The 20,241-nt window shown below is 36.5% G+C and overlaps 1 protein-coding gene across 7 annotated transcripts in view; it reads right to left on the bottom strand.

Annotated features, from left to right (window-relative positions):
* The window catches only part of MAPK10 (mitogen-activated protein kinase 10), a 315,377-nt gene that overhangs the window by 14,345 nt on the left and 280,791 nt on the right, over positions 1–20,241 (bottom strand). For all 7 annotated transcript variants that reach the window (XM_058719591.1, XM_058719592.1, XM_058719590.1 and 4 more), the window contains 2 exons: positions 6,771–6,834; positions 4,996–5,073 (listed from right to left, as the gene is read on the bottom strand). In XM_058719591.1, the coding sequence (XP_058575574.1) occupies positions 4,996–5,073; positions 6,771–6,834 (142 nt within the window). The remainder of the gene's footprint in view (positions 1–4,995; positions 5,074–6,770; positions 6,835–20,241) is intronic.

Below are 20,241 nucleotides of genomic sequence, written 5' to 3'. Positions count from 1 at the left end.
TTCACTAAAAAACTGCATTAACTTATTCTCTTGCTTCCAGGTTCCTGGTGTGGCCATGACTTAATATTATGGGAGTTGTACTGTTACTTCATCCTGGCTATTTACAAAATAAATATGATATGCAAACATTAATGAGAAATGGTGAATACAATGAAGAAAGCAAAAAAGCTGACTTTTCAAGTTTTCTTAGTAATTGCTTTTTCTTTCAGCAGTCTACTGCATAAATGCATATCACGTGCACACAACACACACATACAGTGGTTTGCCCATAAAAATTTAACAATTGGCTCTCCAAGGGGGGAAAAATGTCCTGGATTTGTAGAGTGGGCCAATCTCCACATCTTAAATCCTGCATGGTAGATTCCAAGCGACTAACACAAGGTCAATAAACTCACAATTGGGAGAGATGTACACAAGTAGCTCTCATGAGCTAGTAGCCGCAGCACGAGGCTGTCCTATTCAACATGATGCATACAAACATATCCTATGTAATTATGCCATGTAATATATAGTATACATATGACTTCTCAAAATTAAGCCATGAATATTGTCCTTCAGAATCATGTAGTGGAAGATTGAATCCACGTCATTTTAACTATAAACTGGTTAAGCCAGTCAACTATCAAATAAGGCATGTGTACAAGGTAGATAATTCATGATTGTTATAGATAGTTAGAATGATTTAAAAAAAAAATGGCTCACCTTCTCACATGTAGGCAGAGCCTAAGTGGCATATTATAAGTGGCATGTTAATCATTAACACACTAAACAGGCCCACAAAAAATTTAGAAATATACATTTCCCAGAATGAATAAATAACCAAATAACCACCTGAAAGAAAACCCTTATCTGAAGCATGGGCAAACTCCAAACCAATATCACCAATTCATATACTTGATACTTGGTCCATGTATCTTTATGGCAATTAATAGGTTGAACAAATATTTCCTGGCATAAGTCATACTAACTTGCATACTGTATCAAAGCTATGATCCTATCTTGAATTCCACCTTTGGCATAGTACCAAGAAACATGATAAGGGAGAACCTCAGCAACAATTTTCAAATTAAAGAATGTTTATCAAGCTACTATTGTATGCAAGGCACAACACTTAGGCACTGCACGGTACACAAGGATGGATACATACAGTCTTTCATCTCAAATTAATTTACAACCAATAAGTTATAAAACAATATTTAAAATACAGGGACTGGGGCGCCTAGGTGGTTCAGCTGGTTAAGTGTCTAACTCTTGATTTCAGATCAGGTCATGATCTCGTGGTTCATGAGATCAGACTCTGCTGACAGCGTGGAGCCTACTTGGGATTCTCTCTTCTTCTCTCTCTGCCCCTGCCCCATGCACACATTTTTTCTCTCAAAATCAATCAATAAATAAAAGCTTAAAAAAATAAAATAAATTATAGGGACTACTAGGACCCATAAGAAGGAAAGATCTTACTCTTTGATAAAATATGAAGTGTTTTAGGACACATATAAACACTATTTCGGGAGAAGGTAGTATTTGATAAGGCAACACTTTAGAATGGGCAGCATTCCAAAAGGCAAGGATCCAGTCAAGTAAAATAGTGAACATAGGAGTCTACAATAGGTAGAGTGTGAAAGGTGGAAAAACCTGGCGTATATTATAGAGGGCCATCAATATCAGGAAAAGGTTACTAGACTCAAATTGTAGATGACGCAAAGCCATTGGAGAGCACTCATCCATGGAACCCCAAACCTATAGTCTTGAAAGATCAATTTAGGTAGAGACTAAAGTCAGGAAGATTACTTCAGGACAACTTCAATCATCGTGGTATTAATGGAAAGGGTTGGTAGTAATTAGATGTAAGACATCCAGCAAGCAGAATTTTTAAGATGTAGAAAGTGACGGTCAGTGATAATGCAAGTGTGGAATAAAAAGTCAATCAGGGATTTCAGAGTGGGAGGCTGAGAAAATAGGTCTGCCATAATAGAAATGGGGAAATTCAGAGAAAAATTTACTACTGGAGTGGGTGAATCTAAATAGAGTGATGTGTTTGATTTTAAAACAAATTGAATCTAGGGGAGCCTGGGTGGCTCAATCTGTTAAGCATCTGACTTCAGCTCAGGTCATGATCTCAGGGTTCATGAGCTCAAGCCTTACACTGGGCTCTGTGCTGACAGCTTGGAGCCTGGAGCCTGCTTCAGATTCTGTGAATCCCTTTTTCTCTGCCCCTCCCCCACTTGCACTCTGTCTCTCTCTCTCTCTGAAAAATAAACACACATTAAAAAAAATTAAACAAATCAAATCTGAATTGGCAGCAATTTCATACACCTTGGCCCTATATTCTAATTCTCTAAGACTAGGTTATATTTATCATTAAATAATTTTAGTGGAATGCATTTATTTTCCAGCCCCTCCAGAAATAACAAACTGCTGTATAAACTAGCCTTTGGTTTTATTCACCTTAAATGTATTTCTTTCAAACTTAAGAGAGTTTACTTGATCAAGACTTTGGTCTGCCTATTCATAGCATGCAGTTATATATGTAACTTTAGGTACTGTTCAGGAATATTATCCAACACTTGGGATTAGGGCAAAAAAAAATGACTATGCAACCTTTTAATATCACACTTGAGTATTTTCTGACAAGCCCACCTAAGGATAATCTGATTTTTTATGGAACATAACTTTATTTGACTCAATGTTCTCAATTGGTTATGATCCTTTATACACTGTAAACTTGTATAAAACTAATCAAATAAAATTATCAGGGTTTTTTTCTGCCTCATAGAAAAGATAAGCACAAAGATAAGCTTGGTTGCCCTAGGACATTTATAAGTTTTGGGTTAATTTAGTGATCTTCTTTCAATATTCTTTTTTTCCCACAGACTACATAAATCTTAATTTCTCATACTTTCATTGAACTATCTTTGCCATTCTGCCATTTCCCTCATTAATGAGTTAAAAGAATCTTCTACATGTACTCTCTTTTTGCATATGAATGATGGTTTTAATGATGAAAGAATTATGCCTTGATTTTATACAAACTCCATTTCTTTACCAAATGTTTAAACCCTTCTTCATATGGCAGACCACTCATCCCATCCCTTTAATGATTAATTAATCTCAGTCCTTTTTTTGCCTTCCCTGAACTATACAGTTTGCATAAAATGGGTCATGGGAATAAGATTTTTGTGGAAGTGTTGTGAAAGTATTGAAAAGAGAACTGTGGATTTTATGTCATCACAGATTAACTGTTGCAGAGATCTGGTTGGGGTTGAGGGGAATATAGAGCATGAAATAAGCTGAAGATGGGGTGGCCTGAAGTGGGTGGCATGACCCCAAGCTCTTTGAAAAAAGGAATGGAGATGAATAAATTGTAACTTGAATTAAAGATGAATAGAAGAGACCCTGCAAAAAATTTAGTCCAGTCTGAGCCTGAGGTCCTAGGTCACCTTCACTGGATGCTGGTATTTTGACCTCTTAATGATCACAGAAAAACATGTTCTGACCATTAGGGGAATCCTTAAAACAAGGAGTCTTTCTGCCTTAGAAGGTAGCATCTTGAGGCTGTTGGATTCAGTGTTTGGGTTCCTTAATCAGAATCAGAATCAGAATCAGACAGAACATACAAGTAGGCTAGGCACCACTTCTGCAGACCTGCATCAGTCTAAATGCTAGGATGAATGAGCAGGGTGGACAGACAACCCAATGATTTTTTTCACCCTCTTTGAGGAAAGGAAAGACTTGGAGATAAAACTGGACATTACTCAAATGAGAAAACATGTCCTAACTAAATTGTACCTGTTTGGATATCATAGTGATTTGGGTGCAAACCAATTATTCAAAGATTAGTATGAGTATGAAGAATTTATTATTTATCCTACATCTTTTTTCCTGAAACAATTTAAGGTCCATAGGGGAAAAAATGTTTATCAAAGGTAGGGCATCAAATCCATTTTCCTCTAAACTAATCATTTGGAAACTACATTCTTGCCAGAATGAGTTGAGTTTAGTTTAAAGTTAGAGATAAGCCATCACATTTTCTAAAACTCCTTTTTTTTAGAGCAAGAGAGAGAAAGAGAAGGAGAGTGCACCAGTGTGCACGCGAGAGCAAGGGAGGGGTAGAGAGAATGGAAGACAGAGAATCCCAAGCAGGCTCCTCTCTGTCGTGCAGAGCCCTACACAGGGCTCAATCTCACAAACCTGAGATCATGACCTGAGCCAAAATCAAGAGTCAGATGTTTAACGCACTGAGCCACCCAGGCACCCCTCTAAAAACTATATATATATATATATATATATATATATATATATGTGTGTGTGTGTGTGTATATATATAAAGAGTTTTAGAGGGGTGCCTGGGTGGCTCAGTGCATTATACACACACACACACACACACACACACACACACACATACTTTCCTTATATTCAGAACATAGGTCTTAGGAAGAATATAGTAGCACTGAGTGTAAGTAAATTATCTCAAGTAATCCTAAAGCACATTACTAGGATCAGCAAAATGTGCACAGTATATGTACAAATGTGTATTTGTTTCTGTCGATAGCAAACTGAAAGATTTTCCAAGCTGACTTTAATCAGAACGTATCTTGGCAGATGTTTCAACTACTGTCACGCCAAACTTGGGAAGAGTTCAAACACAAGTGACTGAGGAAAGAGGTTTTCACTGGAGGGATTCCTGACCTCTACATTGACATGATGGTCAGGGGGCATGGCTCTGTGTTTTGATGAGAAGCAGTTACCCTTTAACCAGCCCTTGTCAACATTTCTTCAAGAGTCGCTATTATCTTTTGTCCTAGTCATAATCAATAATCATGATCAAAATGAATGCCACACTGAATATCAAAAAGAATAGAACGAAAATCACTAGAGAGAAATCATATGATATTAGTGTATATGCTCTATTAGCAATGTTATTGGCTGCAATCCCTCTTCAAGGTCAAGAAAAATACACAAGTACTGGTTTATTAGTTATTCACTGAGAGTGAGTACCTGAAGGAGAAGGTTGTCCTTTTACAACACCATTTTTAGTCTTTTCTTCCGAATTCATTACCTCCTTGTAGATAAGTTCTGTAAGAAACAGTTGTCAGGATCATAAAAAATTTATCTTTAATATGCAGAGAAAACTTATTAATGAAAAATAATAACATTCTGATGGGGTTGAGTAAATTAAAAATCAATCGGGATTCCTTTATTCCTCTATTTCTACTTTGTCTTGCAAAAGCACAAAGCCTGGAAGAAGTAAGTGCTCAGTAAAGTATTTGACCAAATAAATGTATGAAGAATATACATTCTACTTGGTTCTGAATTTTTGGGGGGATTTCTGATGCCATCTAACTTTATCTCCTAAGAACTTTAATGGCCCAGTTTTGAGCATACAGTTTTCTTCTATATTCACTTCCTAAGAGATACACATACTCTCCTGACTTTATTACTTTCCAACAATTTCCCAACTGCTTCTTCATTTTTTTTTCATACTGAAATCTTGGAGTTGTAAAATTAAACTTGCCTCAAACCCAACATGATAACAATTATTACATTTATTTCCAAACAGGCATCCATTCATGGCTCTTTCTTTGCTAGAGTTAAATTATGTACCTTCATTTCTCTTAATTTTCCCCTTTTTGCTAAAAATCATTCAGTGTTATTCATTCTTGCTTTGCAATGAGTTCCAACTTATATAATCATTATCCTTCACCATAATTTCTTTCTCTGGTTTCTAATTTAATCCATGTTCATTTTTAAGTGATATTTATCTCCTAATACTTACCTATTCACAAACCCCTAAGAGTGCCTTCTTGTCCTTATTTAGAGCATATCAAGTCTTTTCTGTCCATCATTTAGTATCTTTGTTTACTTGGTCTACTGTTTGCACATGCTCGTTTTTCCATATTATCCAACAGGACCCCTTGGCCAGAGAAATCTCTTTGCTATCTTTATAACACTTTTTGCTCATCCCTATCCTTTGTTTTCTCCATGTGTCCCCATACTGGTATTTTCCTCTGTTTTATTCTTTTTTTTCCTTAATTTATAATGATTAATTCCTTCAAGTCAGCTCAAATATTTTTTCTCTTCAGATCTTCCTTTTATGTTCCTCCCCATTTTGACTGAATGGTTTGTTATGATCTGTATTTGCTTATCTCTGTATCCCCGTTGTTCTTTTATTCTACTGTGTAGTTATTTATATTAGTTTAATAATTCTCATAGTTTCTGCTTTGTTTCACCCTGAGTATAATCTTGACTATTCATTATGTGTTTGGAAGAGTTTTGGTGGAAAAAAAGTGAACCAATGTATTTATTCATTATTTTCTTACTTTGAAGGATAAATAAGCCATTCAGATACATAGATTTCCTATTTAGATTTTCAAGTCCTAAAAATGAACCAAATGAATTCATACATTAAATATCTTTTATTTTCCAATGTCTAAAGTAATCTTAGGCTTAATTTAATCCATTTTATATGATAATTTTATACACAAACATGGGATGTATAATTCTGAAATTTTGAATTGAAACATGCCCTCCACCATAACAAATACTTTGACAATCAGTACTCTTTTAAAAAGTATCAGTAATTAATTCTTTTCACTCTTAGTAAATGCAATATTGTTATTAGTATGAAGACTGATGATGTTTCGAGAACTTTGAAAATTGTCTGAGGATAGCAATTATAAAATCATGTTACCAAATTGCTTTAAAAAGAGATGCCTTGAAGATATTTTCTGAGTTTCAATAAAGCAAAATGTATATTTAAGTGGTAGAGTCACCTTTCCATTCTTCAATGGTGTGTTCTCTTTCGTCCAACTGTTTGTCATATATCTGAGGTGGAGGCTGCAGAATAAAAACAAACAATAAACTTTGTGTAATAACCCAAAATAACTAAATTTTACAGTGCATGGAGTAACTTGCTGTTCATTGATTTTGGTGGCGAGGAGACTCGCATATTAATTTTGGGGTAATTGCAGTGGTGCAGAAGTTAAAATTTCTAGACTTATGAAGGACTCATTTATATGCCAATAGTTGCTGCTGACCAAGTAAAGCAGCAGAATCCAAATCCTAAGAGCTCACTTCCCAAAACCTTCTGATTCAGAAACCAAATCTAAGAAACTAATAAAGCCAATCTTTAAAAAGCAAGACATTAGATTATAAAGACCCAGAAGCTATTTCCTCCATTCACTTGCTTTATAACAGAACCCTACCCAAACTATCCCCCACTGATAAGATTTTGTTCCATTCTCAGACCCTCCTGAAGAAGTCTTTAATATCCCTCAATAGGCCATAGTAATAGTCCCTAGTATAAAGCCATATTTAGATCTAATCAAACTTTTAAATTTTTTGTGAAGCATCATAAAATACCTTTACATATAGTTATATTCCCAATATTTAAATGATATTTTCTCCCCATAGGCAGAAGACTCTGCCAGTTTTTTATAGTGGTGGGCCACTGTAAACCTCTGAGAGGCCCTTTGGTTAGCCCTCTCTGGGGGATATCATATGAGAGGACCTTCAGTCTGACTTATGCCATCAGCATTTCTCTTGCTATGAAGAGTTCAGAGATGGAAAAGGAGAGATTTTCATAAATCTAGGTGCCTTCCAGGAAGGAGGGTCTCAGATTCCTTGATCTCTTCTTCCTGAAGAGGAATAAGATCTCCAGATAGGGGAGATATATCATGATGCCCTATGGTAGCTCTACCTCAGGCCAAGAGATGGAAAGAAAAAAAATATTTCTTGGAAAAAAATATCACCATGAGATACATGGAGAAGGGGCTAAGAAGTTCCATCGGCTGGCGATGGATTGAATGAAATAAGAACTACCAATTTCTGGTGCCATGAGACAGGGGACCCTAGAATTCATGTTGCCTAACACTCCAACAGCAATATTTATTGTAAGAAACTCAAAGAGTTACTCGATAAAGTGACTCAGGCCTATGGACATGCATCCCTCAAAAATGGCTGTCATACGAAGGCTTTGGACAAGACTTTCAAAGACAGCTCTTGGCTTCTGTTGGAGGTTGTTGGCCAGTGAGTAGCATCTTACTACTATAGTAGTCCTTCTTTACTGCATTCAGCCTGAATCATGACAGATATGAATTTTCATTCTAGTCCTGATATGCTGGGGTAGCCTCACATACTACAGAAGTAACTGTATATGAAAAGAAAAGAATTTGCCCCATTGTGGTCAGGCAACTTAACAGAATACTGAATTATTGAGAAGTAACTACTGATGAGGCTAGACATTCCTTTAACTCCTATAATTGTTACTGGAGCAAAAAGCTTTAAACCAGCTACTGTGATTCAAACATGGCTGGCTGAGTAGTCTTTATTGAAAGAATTAAGCAAAATGAGACCCCACCCTATCCCATGATGCTAAAGGGAACATAAAAATACAATTATATAAAGGTAAAGGGACAGGGTGATTAGGCGCTGTCCTCAGGACTTGACTAAGGCATCATCTTCTACCCCAAATTACAAAGGATTCCCAAATTATAGGAATATTGTGATGTAATGAGTAAACAGTTTTTTGTTTTGTTTTGTTTTTTTAATTTGTGAAACTGTCATCTAAGTAAGCTAATGCAAAGCTAAATTCTGGTTATGTAAAGACATTTTTCCAAGTGGCAGGTTTCCTGCTTTGCCTCTTCCTATAATGCTGAGGGGACATCCTCTGCCAAACACAGCATACACAAGCTTTCAGAGGTCCCCAGAGCTCTATGCCTTGTTGGCACTTCTTTCTTCTTCTAACAATAGACTCAGCTCAGGATCTTGTGTGGCTGGCTTCTCCATGAAGTGGATTTTTCCATTCAAATTTCAAAACTGAACATGGTTCAAGAGTACAGTTCCTGCCAAAGTGCATAAATGCCATTTTCTCTCTGCAACAAAACTATTTTGAGAGAGGCTTTCCTTGGAACTTCATCATACAGCTGTTGGTAGTGTATATAAAGCATGAAGTACGTAGACTCTAACCACAAGCAAACTACAAACAGAGAAAAAGTACTGAGTCCAAGGTTTTTCCTTTCAACAAACCAAAACGGCTGCAAAACATATTTGCATTATAGCTATGATTGAAACAGCTACATGTTCAGAGTTGTGGGTTTTTTTGTTTGTTTTAAGAGGAAATGTAATCACCTGCAATGGAAGGGTACAGTCACATAAAGATGTCTTCTACATAAAAATATAAAAGAGGAATTGACCAATAATCTAAAGAGAGTAATGTCATATTCAAACATATATATATATATATATATATATACACACACACACACACACACACACACATATGTGCTTGCACAGCAATCATTAGATGCAATTGTCCACAACACCCTCTGCCTCCACCCTCTAAAGAGAAGCTAGTGTTTTATTGCTCAGTTATCTCCCACCCTTATTAAAAAGAAAGGATTCTCTTTTTCCAGGTAGCAATCTAAATGAAAAAGAAATGAGGAGTGAGGATAAAGAGAAGGGCCCCAGAGAATATTTCCAAAAAAATTTACTAGATTGGAACAATTTGAAATGTGAGAAAATCAAGGATAAGATGAAATTAAGGATAATATATGGAAAGTTAGTAGGGCTTGTGACTTGCATGCTTTTGAATGTTCCTCAAGAGACTGAAATTCTCTTTCTGTTATTTTTGAAGATTTTGGACTCTACTTCCTTGCTTGAAATTCTTATAGATATCGAACCATGAATTCAAATGGATTACATAAAAAATAACAATATGGATTAGATGTTTCATATTAATGTTATTATATATACATGTACAAATTGTTTTAATTAAATGAGATAACACATAGACAAATACATAATCACTGAGTTAGTGAATATTAGAATCAATGTATTTGTTTATTAAACTCATTAATTCAGTAAAGGTCTTGGGCACGTAATATGCACCAGACTATATTAAAAATTGAAACTTCAAAACTAGATAATATGGCTTCTGACCTCAAGGAGCTCACAACTCAGTGGACTGATATAAACCAGAAAATTAATACACAACATGATAAAAAAAAAATATGTATGTGGTATAGGGGAATAGAGTGAAGAAATCTTAACAAACCCTAGGAAAACATTTTGCTTCTTGGAGTAGATGACATCTGTACTAGTTCCATGAGGAAAGGTGGTGGAGGATGCTGTCAAAAAAAAAAGGAGAAGGACAAGATGACTCCAGGCACAGAACCTAGAAAACAGCATAGTCGTGGTGGTGGTGGATGCATGTTTGTTTGGGTGCACACACATGCAAAGAGAATCGGAAACAATTCTTTGAAAGTAACACATGACATACTTAAGAAGTGACAAGCAATAAGAGCTGTGCCTAGAGGAGATGGGTCAGGCAAAGGCTAGATCAAGGATGGTCCTGGGTACCGTGATATGGAGCAAAGACTTCTTGAATTTAAGAGAATGGCATGGGCAAATCCATGGCTGGACTGAAGAAAGACACAACTGAAAGCAGAAAGATTTAGGGAGCTAATGCATGATCTAGAAAATAAATTAAAAAGGCCATGGGGGCGCCTGGGTGGCACAGTCGGTTAAGCGTCCGACTTCAGCCAGGTCACGATCTCGCGGTCCGTGAGTTCGAGCCCCGCGTCAGGCTCTGGGCTGATGGCTCGGAGCCTGGAGCCTGCTTCCGGTTCTGTGTCTCCCTCTCTCTCTGCCCCTCCCCCGTTCATGCTCTGTCTCTCTCTGTCCCAAAAATAAATAAAAAACGTTGAAAAAAAAATTAAAAAAAAAAAAATAAATAAATAAAAAGGCCTGACTAGAATATGGAAGGTCAAGATGGATAGAAAATATAGATTCAAGAATTAATAAATGTTAATTGGTAGATATTAATATTTATTTAATATTGATTAAGAAATTAAATTGGTAGAATTTTGTTTTTGATTAAATGTGTATAATGAGAAAGAATGATTCCCAGATTACTAAGCTAAATAGCTGGACAATTATGGTATTTATGGGACTGTCTAAAAGGACAGAGAATGAAAAAAGGGAAATGAGATTGGTAGAGAGGTAAGCCAAGTGCTATGTGGATAGAGAGGTCTATTTGATAATTAAATAGATGATCTGGTGATCATAGAACTGCTGTTGGCTAGAGATGTATAGATTCAAAACTATTAGCAACAGATGTTTGTTGAAATCATGACAGTGCATGAGGTCACCCATAGAGTGAATGCAGGTAGGAAGAGTAAAAGGCCAAAATGGACCCCTGCCAGACACCAAGGTTTAAAAGTTGACCCGTGGAAGAGAAGTGCACTAAGAAGGAGAAGGAGGAGGAAGAGAAGACGAGGGGAAAGAAGAGAAGAAGGAAAGAAGGAACACTTAAAGAAATACATGGATAATAAAAATATTGTAATGTGTCAAGTGTTCAGAGAGTTTCAAAAAGAGGGAGTAATGCTCTATTTCTTATGAATGAAACAAATGAAGAATTTAGCTTTCAAGGAATCAGAAGGGCACGATAAAAAGCATAACTTTGAACCCCATAAAGGTTTCCAATCCTCAAAACTGTCACCACACTCAGAAAGATTCAGATAGATCGTTGATGAAGTATTTTAATGCCAGATAGCACCTAAAGAAGTAGAAAGATATAGAAGAAATATCCTCAATACCAATATGGATATTGTATACAAATAAAAAAAAAAGGAGCTGCAGAACAGATTGTGACACTAAAAAAAGAAAAAAGAAAAGAAAAGAAGAGTTCTAATTCTCTTTCCCAAATATCTTTAAGAGTTTGATAAGTGAAAAACACTGTTCTCTAATTAAGAGAAGTCATTTTTTTCTGAGAAGATACTATGTGCTAAGCTCTTTATATATGCACTTTTAAACAATCTTTAGATAAAGAAACTAAGATTCAAAAAAATTCTTCTTAAGATATCTTAAGTCACATAACTAATTAATGGTAGATCTTTGATTGTAACCAAACTTAAAGAATAATTCAGAGCAAATGGTCATAGACATTAATTTAAAATAAGAGATAATGAAACAATATTTAAAGTAAACATCTTTAGGGGTGCCTGGGTGGCTTGGTCGGTTAAACGTCTGACTTCGGCTCAGGTCATGATCTCACGGTCCGTGAGTTCGAGCTCCGCGTCGGGCTCTGTGCTGACAGCTCAGAGCCTGGAGCCTGTTTCAGATTCTGTGTCTCCCTCTCTCTCTGCCCCTCCCCGTTCATGCTCTGTCTCTCTCTGTCTCAAAAATAAATAAACATTGGGGCGCCTGGGTGGCGCAGTCGGTTAAGCGTCCGACTTCAGCCAGGTCACGATCTCACGGTCCATGAGTTCGAGCCCCGCGTCGGGCTCTGGGCTGATGGCTCAGAGCCTGGAGCCTGCTTCCGATTCTGTGTCTCCCTCTCTCTCTGCCCCTCCCCGTTCATGCTCTGTCTCTCTCTGTCTCAAAAATAAATAAACGTTAAAAAAAATTTTAAAAATAAATAAATAAAGTAAACATCTTTATAAAATAAGAAATAGAAACACAAGCCAATGGGGAGATTGTATGTCTCAATTTGTTCAAAACCATCTCAGTTTTTGCTTGTTGTCCTTATAGCTACTAACAGTCCTCAGGCCCTTTACTCTCACAAGCATTTAGATGATAATTATATGAGCACGCTGCATAGCAGTGTTATGACATGGTATATTGCAGATCGCAGGTATCCAGTAATTACAGGATGAGAAAAAAACAACCGAACTGCAACTTTTTCTACTACTGGAGTCTCAACAATTGCAGATGTCTACTCTTTCCTGCTCTGAGACATCATGTCAGCATTTCCTTCCATTTTCTCCATTTTTAAAAATGTTAAACTTAACTATAAAGTATGGCTTTTACCAGAAATCGCTAAAGGAATGCAATGCTACATAATAAAATTGGGATTGAGCAATATGGATTCTGTTGGCATTCTTTTGAGTTCTTGTTGCTGGAAATGATTTCTTGCTGAAGGGATCTCTTTAATCAGTATCTGTTCAAATCCCTAATTGATTCCCCCAAGGTACAACTTGCTCTTTTGTGACTTCATTTTATGTCACATATTTAAGTAATATTACATTTATTAAACTGTATGAATTTATTCTCTCCTTAGTCTTCAAAATAACCCCATTTCAACAGCATCACAGAATGTTAGCGATGGAAAAGAGTTTAGAGGTTATCTAGTGCCACCCTTATGCAATTTGCAAATGAGAATATAAAAACTGCACAGGTGATTTGTCCATGGTCTTCGAGTTAATTAGTGGCAGAGTTAGGAAGAAAATGCAAGATCTCTTACGGGGAAAGATGGAATGGAGGAATTCTAATGGGTTGCAGAAATGTTAAGTTGAATAATTCAACACTTACAAAAGATTTTCATTAGTGACAAATTTGAGCCTGTCACTCTGATTTCTGTTCCAATTTTCTGTCAGCCTACACACATAGCGAGATCTGGCAAATATCACCCAAATGGTCAACACTTACATCCTGAATGCTTTTGTCAAAATATCTTGGACAACATCAAGACCTCTATACATGTGAATCTCAAAAGAGATGAGAACCAGATTATGAGAAATCTAAGTCACGCAAAGTTGTTTTCCCTGTCCATTTTTGAGCCCTGATTTAACACTGTTTCTGTATCCTTCATGTTCTGAGCCATACGACAATCATCAACTTGGTGTTTGTTTTCTGCTTTTGTCCTAATTAAGCATACAATACAGTTTTGTTCCACTTTTTCTCTATGTGTTCTGCCATCTTATTGAAAACGCTTCATTTGAAAGCTTTAAATAGCATTTACTTTCAGTGTGTGCATTCTCTATTAATTTGGCAGCTGGATAAAAGAAAATGATATTATGTCCTATTGAAATGTGCTCTGTTTCTTCACATTGACTTTTGCAGCTTGAGGAATGTGAAAAGATGCATGATTCATTGTAAGGTTTCAACCAAGAAGGGTGAATTTTAATACAACATTAGAACAGAAAACCCATTTAAAGAAATGTGCAAATTTTGATTTTGTATTTCCATGAATCTATACATATAAAATAGCTTTTCCAAATGTATCTTTAATTTTTTGATGAATAGAATTTCCTAAAATTTTAACCTCCTCAGTGGAAAATAAATATTGAGATGGAATAATTTTTATTCCTATTGCATTAAATGATATGTACTATTTTACATTTATGTTTTGGCTAATGACACTTTTTTAGGATGTTCAATTTTTTTCTCTAACTTTATATGCTGGTAGCATCAAGAACAGTTTATTATCCACAATGGAGTTCAATATTTGCTTAACAGTCTTACCAACTAGCTTCTAAACTAATAAAAGTATAATAGCAATGTATACAATTTATCAAAATAGCTGACTAAATTATAATTATTTTCCAGAGTTACATAGGTTGTAAACTTACATTGTAATCTTACTATGCAGTAACCAATGACTTGGTTTCCAATTACCAAAAACTTCAGTGCCTTCTAAACGTAGGCAAATGGCAACTTGTAATGTACTATCTGTTGATTTTTTTTTTTAATTTCTCAAGCAAGTTTTAGGAACCATGGTTGTACTCTTGTATAGAAGTTCAACAATCTAATACTACAAATGAAGTAAATGTCCTTTAAAAGTCTGATGAGTTGAGAGTACTTCACAATGGGAGATAAAAGGTTATTAAAATCTGTCTCTGGAAACTAATATGATTAATTCTCCTTTCCTAAATTGTCTTACATTCAGATCCCAAGCAGAGCCCCAGAAGTGCTCTCAGGAGTACCCTGGAAGAGCAGAAAGGAAGACAAGCAAGCAGGCATGAATGGCACAATAGAATGACCTTAACAAGAACTGCTTTCCAGAAACCAGACCGTTCTGTGTCAAAGAGTAAGTGTGGGATAAGAAACGAAGACTTGTGAGATTGAATCACTCCTTTAAGAAGTATTTTGTGGGGGGTGGGAGAGGGTTAGGAACTGGTAAGCTTTGACAATTTGGATATAAGGGGGCTGAGGAAAGAGTATAGGATAACTCCCAAGGATTTGGTTCAATCATCTGGGTGGAAAGTAGTGCCATGGATTGAAAGTAGTACCATGGGGATGGGGGAGAGGGGTACCTGGGTGTCTCAGTTGGTTAAGCATCTGACTTCCGCTCAGTTCATGATCTCATGGTTTATGAGTTTGAGCCCTGCATCGGGCTCTGTGCTGACAGCTCAAAGCCTGGATCCTGCTTCAGATTCTGTCTCTCTCTCTCTCTCTCTCTGTCTCTCTCTCTCTGCCCCACCCCTGCTCATGCTCTGTCTCTCAAAAATGAATAAAAATGTTAAAAATTTAAAAAAAATAGAAAAGGGGAGGAGGAGGTGGTGGTTTTGTGTGAATAGGGGATAAATCCATTTCAATATTTGACATGTTAATTTTGAGATGCCATTTTAAATGTCAGTGGTATTAGATTTGTAGATCTGGAATTCAGGACAACTTTATGGGACCATGCCTAGATTTGAGAGTCATTTGTGGTAATTAAAACTAAGGCTGTAGTCAAAGATAAGATTCCCAGGGTAAAAAGAAATTGGGGCTGGGGCGCCTGGGTGGCGCAGTCGGTTAAGCGTCCGACTTCAGCCAGGTCACGATCTCGCGGTCCGTGAGTTTGAGCCCCGCGTCAGGCTCTGGGCTGATGGCTCGGAGCCTGGAGCCTGTTTCCGATTCTGTGTCTCCCTCTCTCTGCACCTCCCCTGTTCATGCTCTGTCTCTCTCTGTCCCAAAAATAAATAAAAAACGTTGAAAAAAAATTTAAAAAAAAAAAAAAAGAAATTGGGGCTATAGGAGAGAACTCCTGGGATTCACAATTCTAGGGGAAGAGAAAACAAACAACATTGGAGACTGGAAAACAGGAGTGGTGTCACCATAGCAGTCAAGGGGTAAATATTTCAAGAAGGAGAATGTTGTCAACCTATTGAAATAGCAAAGACACATGAGATGACAGTTTTTTTGGACTTGTCACCTAGGAGCTACTGGAGATCTTAGAGAAGGCAGTTGCAAGGTTTGAGAAGTGAACTACAGTAATTGTGAGTAAACAAAGGCTAATTTTTTACAAAAAGTTTGGCAATATAGGTGGAAGCTACTTCCACTGCTAATGGCACGTTTCACTGATAAAGGTGTAGTAAAAAAAAAAATACTGGCTTTTTTTGTTCTTTGAAATGAAGGGAGCTAGACAATGTTTATTGGTATAATCACCAGGGGAAACTGACAGGATGCATACAGAGAAAGAAAAGACCCACAGGCAGAAAAGAAAAACCACACACAAAAAGTACTGTATCCTGAGATTTTCTGGACTTTGTGTAAGTGATTCTATCACAGCATTGTCACTTTGGGCTCCCCAACATGATCATCATCTAGAACCAGTCATACAAAACTGATTTTCATATATGATCTCATTTAGTCCTAAAAACTCTCCTCTTCTAGTTATACAGCTAAAGCACAAAGAGATTAATCTATAGGTAAGTGGTGGAGGTGGTGTTTAAACCCAAATCCACCTGAATATAAAATCCATGTTTTTTGCAACCAACTATGGCTTATAATACAGTTCCTGCTGTATCCACCCTTTGGAAATAAATATACTTAAAAGTTTCCTTAGTTAAAAAAGCAAAAGAGAACAAGGAAAAGGTCAGTAATGCTTTCTATAGCTGGAGGCACCCTCAGAATGCTAGTAATTAATATTACAAGAGCCAAATTTCCAAATCCACTCAATCAAGGGGTTGGTATGTGCACTGTATTGTGATGCTGCCACCTTGTGGTCAGAAAAAAAAGCAAACATTAAGTAAGAGGTGCTTGAGCGGGAGTTCATCATTTTCATCAAATTGCTCACACCCATGAGTTCTCAACTATGATTGCGCATTGAAGCCATCTGTGACCTTTAAAAATGCGATGCCTGAATTGTGCCCCCGAAGATTTCAATTTAATTGTTCTAGAGATCTGGGCATCAGGATATTTCAAAGTTCCCCATGTAATTCTCATGTGCAGCCAAGATTAAGACCTCTGTTCTAACTATTTATACAGTAATCAAAGCAAGTTTTGTCATTTGCTTAAGTATGCTTCATTTGTATACATGTAAGAGAAAATGCCACAGAGAAACTATATGATTTTCTCTCCGTCTTCGAAGATATCTATTTCTTGATAGAATAAAATGATTTGTGGACATAAATCATCATATGCTATGGTTTTAAAGAGGAATGGAGAGATTTGTGAATTGTAATTAAAGCAGATGTGAGATTTGTATCTCATAGTCAAATTCAGTCTTTAGCAAAAATGAGCGAGAAGAGTCTGTAAATCTCTTGAATCAGTTACAGATTTCCTGACAGGAACAATGGAAAGAGAACTGCTTTCAGAGCACCATTGACCCTGACACTAGTAAGATGCGTGACCCTGGGCAAGTCATTTTGTTTGCTGTGACTCTTAATTATCTGGAAAGGGTTTCATAAATTGCTTTGTTCAGGAACAAACAAATTCCAAATATATAACAAATATCATTCCAGGTAATTGGGTAAATCTCTTTAGAGGACTTGTAATGTGCAGAGCATTGTATTATAATTTGTTATATATGAAAAGCACTAGAATTGTCTGGAGACCTCATATCACTAAGTGACCAAAGGAACCTTTGAAAGCTAGCAGTGCAAATTTTAATTATAATGTGAACTAAGAATAATTAGAAAGCTTAATTAAATAATGCTCTAGTGGCTTACAAGAAAGTTAAATTTAGATTTCTTTATTTTTCACACTGTTCTGTAGCTTTCTCAGTGGTTAGGCCACAAATTTATTAGCTTTATTCCATCAAAAAGTTTAATCATGTCTTGAAATGGAAATTCTCTTTACTGTTCCATGGAAATTAAATTTTTCTGTGGTTCCTTAATCAAAAAGCCTGAGTGATTACATCACCAATCATGCAGTGCCCAAGTTATAAATCCTTCTTTTTCATTCATTCAACATGTAGTCATTAACCAACTACAATTCATTCTTGAATTCCACCACCCTAAACCCAAAATCTAATCATTTACAATTCATGTTGGTTTTATCTTCTAAACATCTCTTTAATCTTTTGCCTATGTCTACCCTCAGACCACCATCAGTTCTAACCTACGTTATTACAGATTTGTCCCCCTGTCTTCCATCTTCCTTTTCTCTACTCCAGTATCATTTTGCAGACAGAGTGACCTTCTAAAAGTTAAAACCCCATAACGCTATTCCTCTGTTGGCTAGTTTTGAATGGCTTTCCTTCATGCTTAGGATAGAGTACATGCTCATAATGTTTAGTCACTCCTTCCTTACCTGGTTCCTGCCTACCAGCCCAAATCATTTTTCACTTTTCTCCACTGTGTCACTCCCAACGATTGGCAGTTCTCCCAAACCTCTCCTAACCTTGGGATTTTGCATAACCCTTTCTTCTACCTGTCTTTTTTCACTTGGATAATTCTCGCTTTACCCTTCATGTTTCTATTTAGGTATTAGTCCCTCTAAGGGGCCTTCTCTAACCCACATTACTAAGTTGAGTTTTTTCCTGTGTGCATCAATCAGCTTAAAATTTGGACTACTTATCACCCAACATCTACTGTTTCACTTCTCAATAGACTGGGGACAACATCTTGAGGACAAAGATTGTATCTTTGTTCACCAGAGTGTAACAGTGTACAAAGTACATAACAGACAATCAACAACACTTCTTTGAGAAGATAACGTTTGCGTAAAGAGTTGATTGAAGTAATGAAGGAAGCCATATAGATACCTGAGGAAAGAATGGTTAAGGCAGAAGAAATTGCAATGCAAAGGCCCTGATGGGGGAGCCTATTTGGAATGCTAAGTGAACAGCAAGGAGGCCAGTACACTGGAGCCGAGTGGAAAGGGAGGAGTACAGAAAGTGAAGTCAGAAAGTAATCAGGAGCCAGATCAAGTAGAGCAATGTTTTCTAAACTGCAGTCATGAAACAAATGTGTGGGCCATTACTAGCATCTTTTAATGTAACTAAGAATAATGGACTGAGATAGAAAATATCAGAGTATGAAGGTTTTCCGTGTGTGTGTGTGTGTGTGTGTGTGTGTGTGTATGCTGGCTCACAATATAAAACACCTTTCTTACTATGGGTTATGATAACAAAATTTAGAACGACAGGGAAGTACAGCTTTGTAAATCATTGAAAGTGCTTCGAATTTTATTATAAACAGAATGAGAAGACAGTGGGGAATATTAATTGAGTAATTATGTCACCTGTTTCACATTTTAAGGGGAAAACTTAAGCACTCTGGAGGACAGACTACAGGGGACATGAGAGGATGAGAAGACAAGTTAGAGACTAGGACGTGGTTGAGGGTAGAGATGATGTTTACGTAGACTGACAGATGAGGAGTGGTCCAAGTTAGGAAGTATTTAGAAGGCAAGGTCGGTAAGATTGGTTGAGGTTAATCATCATTTTCTAGAGCTTTCCTGAGGTTTAAATAAGATTGGATACGAGAAAGGCTTTTATAACCACTAGAGAAGTGCTCAGCACAGTACAGTTGAATTAAAATTAAATATATTGATCATACAATATGCATTAGCCGGTTTTCTGCACTCAGTAGGTAAAGCTGAATTTCAGCTCCCAAGGAACTCGGCAGTGGAATTGGAAAGGACAGACCTAAATGTGAATATTTCAGCATAATATGTGATATGATAACATCATGTGGAAGATTATAAAGAAAAAATGTTAACTTAAAATTTTGTGAAGGAAAAGCTTTTACTGCAAGACATTCCACAGGCAAAAGGCCACATTAGTCTCAATGAGATATTAGAAGACAAAAATGAGCTTTTAAAGGAGCTAGAAAAACATTCTGGGTGAAAACTCAGTACATTGAACACAAATATTGCTGAGTCAGCCCATAAAGGACACATGTCATTTGTACCTCTGCCCTATTGTCACAAAACAGAAGCAAACGAACAGAGGGAAAAACTTCTATATTAGCACTTCTATATTAGTAACATGACTCAATCACAATTCATCCTAAGGACATTAACCAGAGAAAACCATACTCCTCTAATTAGCATAAATGAGCAGCCCTAAGATACAAATCCACAGTGAATACAGAAACATAGTTACAGAATTAGAAACATTATTAAGGAAATGGATTTGTCTACACTTTACTGCCATTATAGAAATACTATTGTATTTTAACTTAAAATTTGATATTTTTTTAACTTCCAAAATACTTTTATTAACTTAAAAATATGTTTTTATACAAATTTTTATGTTTTTCTCTCCTGCACTAATTTCTCTGAAAAATCTTCAGATATGACATAAAGTTTCAA

This window comes from Neofelis nebulosa, chromosome 3 (assembly GCF_028018385.1).
Source record: "Neofelis nebulosa isolate mNeoNeb1 chromosome 3, mNeoNeb1.pri, whole genome shotgun sequence".
Classification (NCBI taxonomy): domain Eukaryota; kingdom Metazoa; phylum Chordata; class Mammalia; order Carnivora; family Felidae; genus Neofelis; species Neofelis nebulosa.
This window is presented reverse-complemented; position numbering and strand designations above follow the sequence as displayed.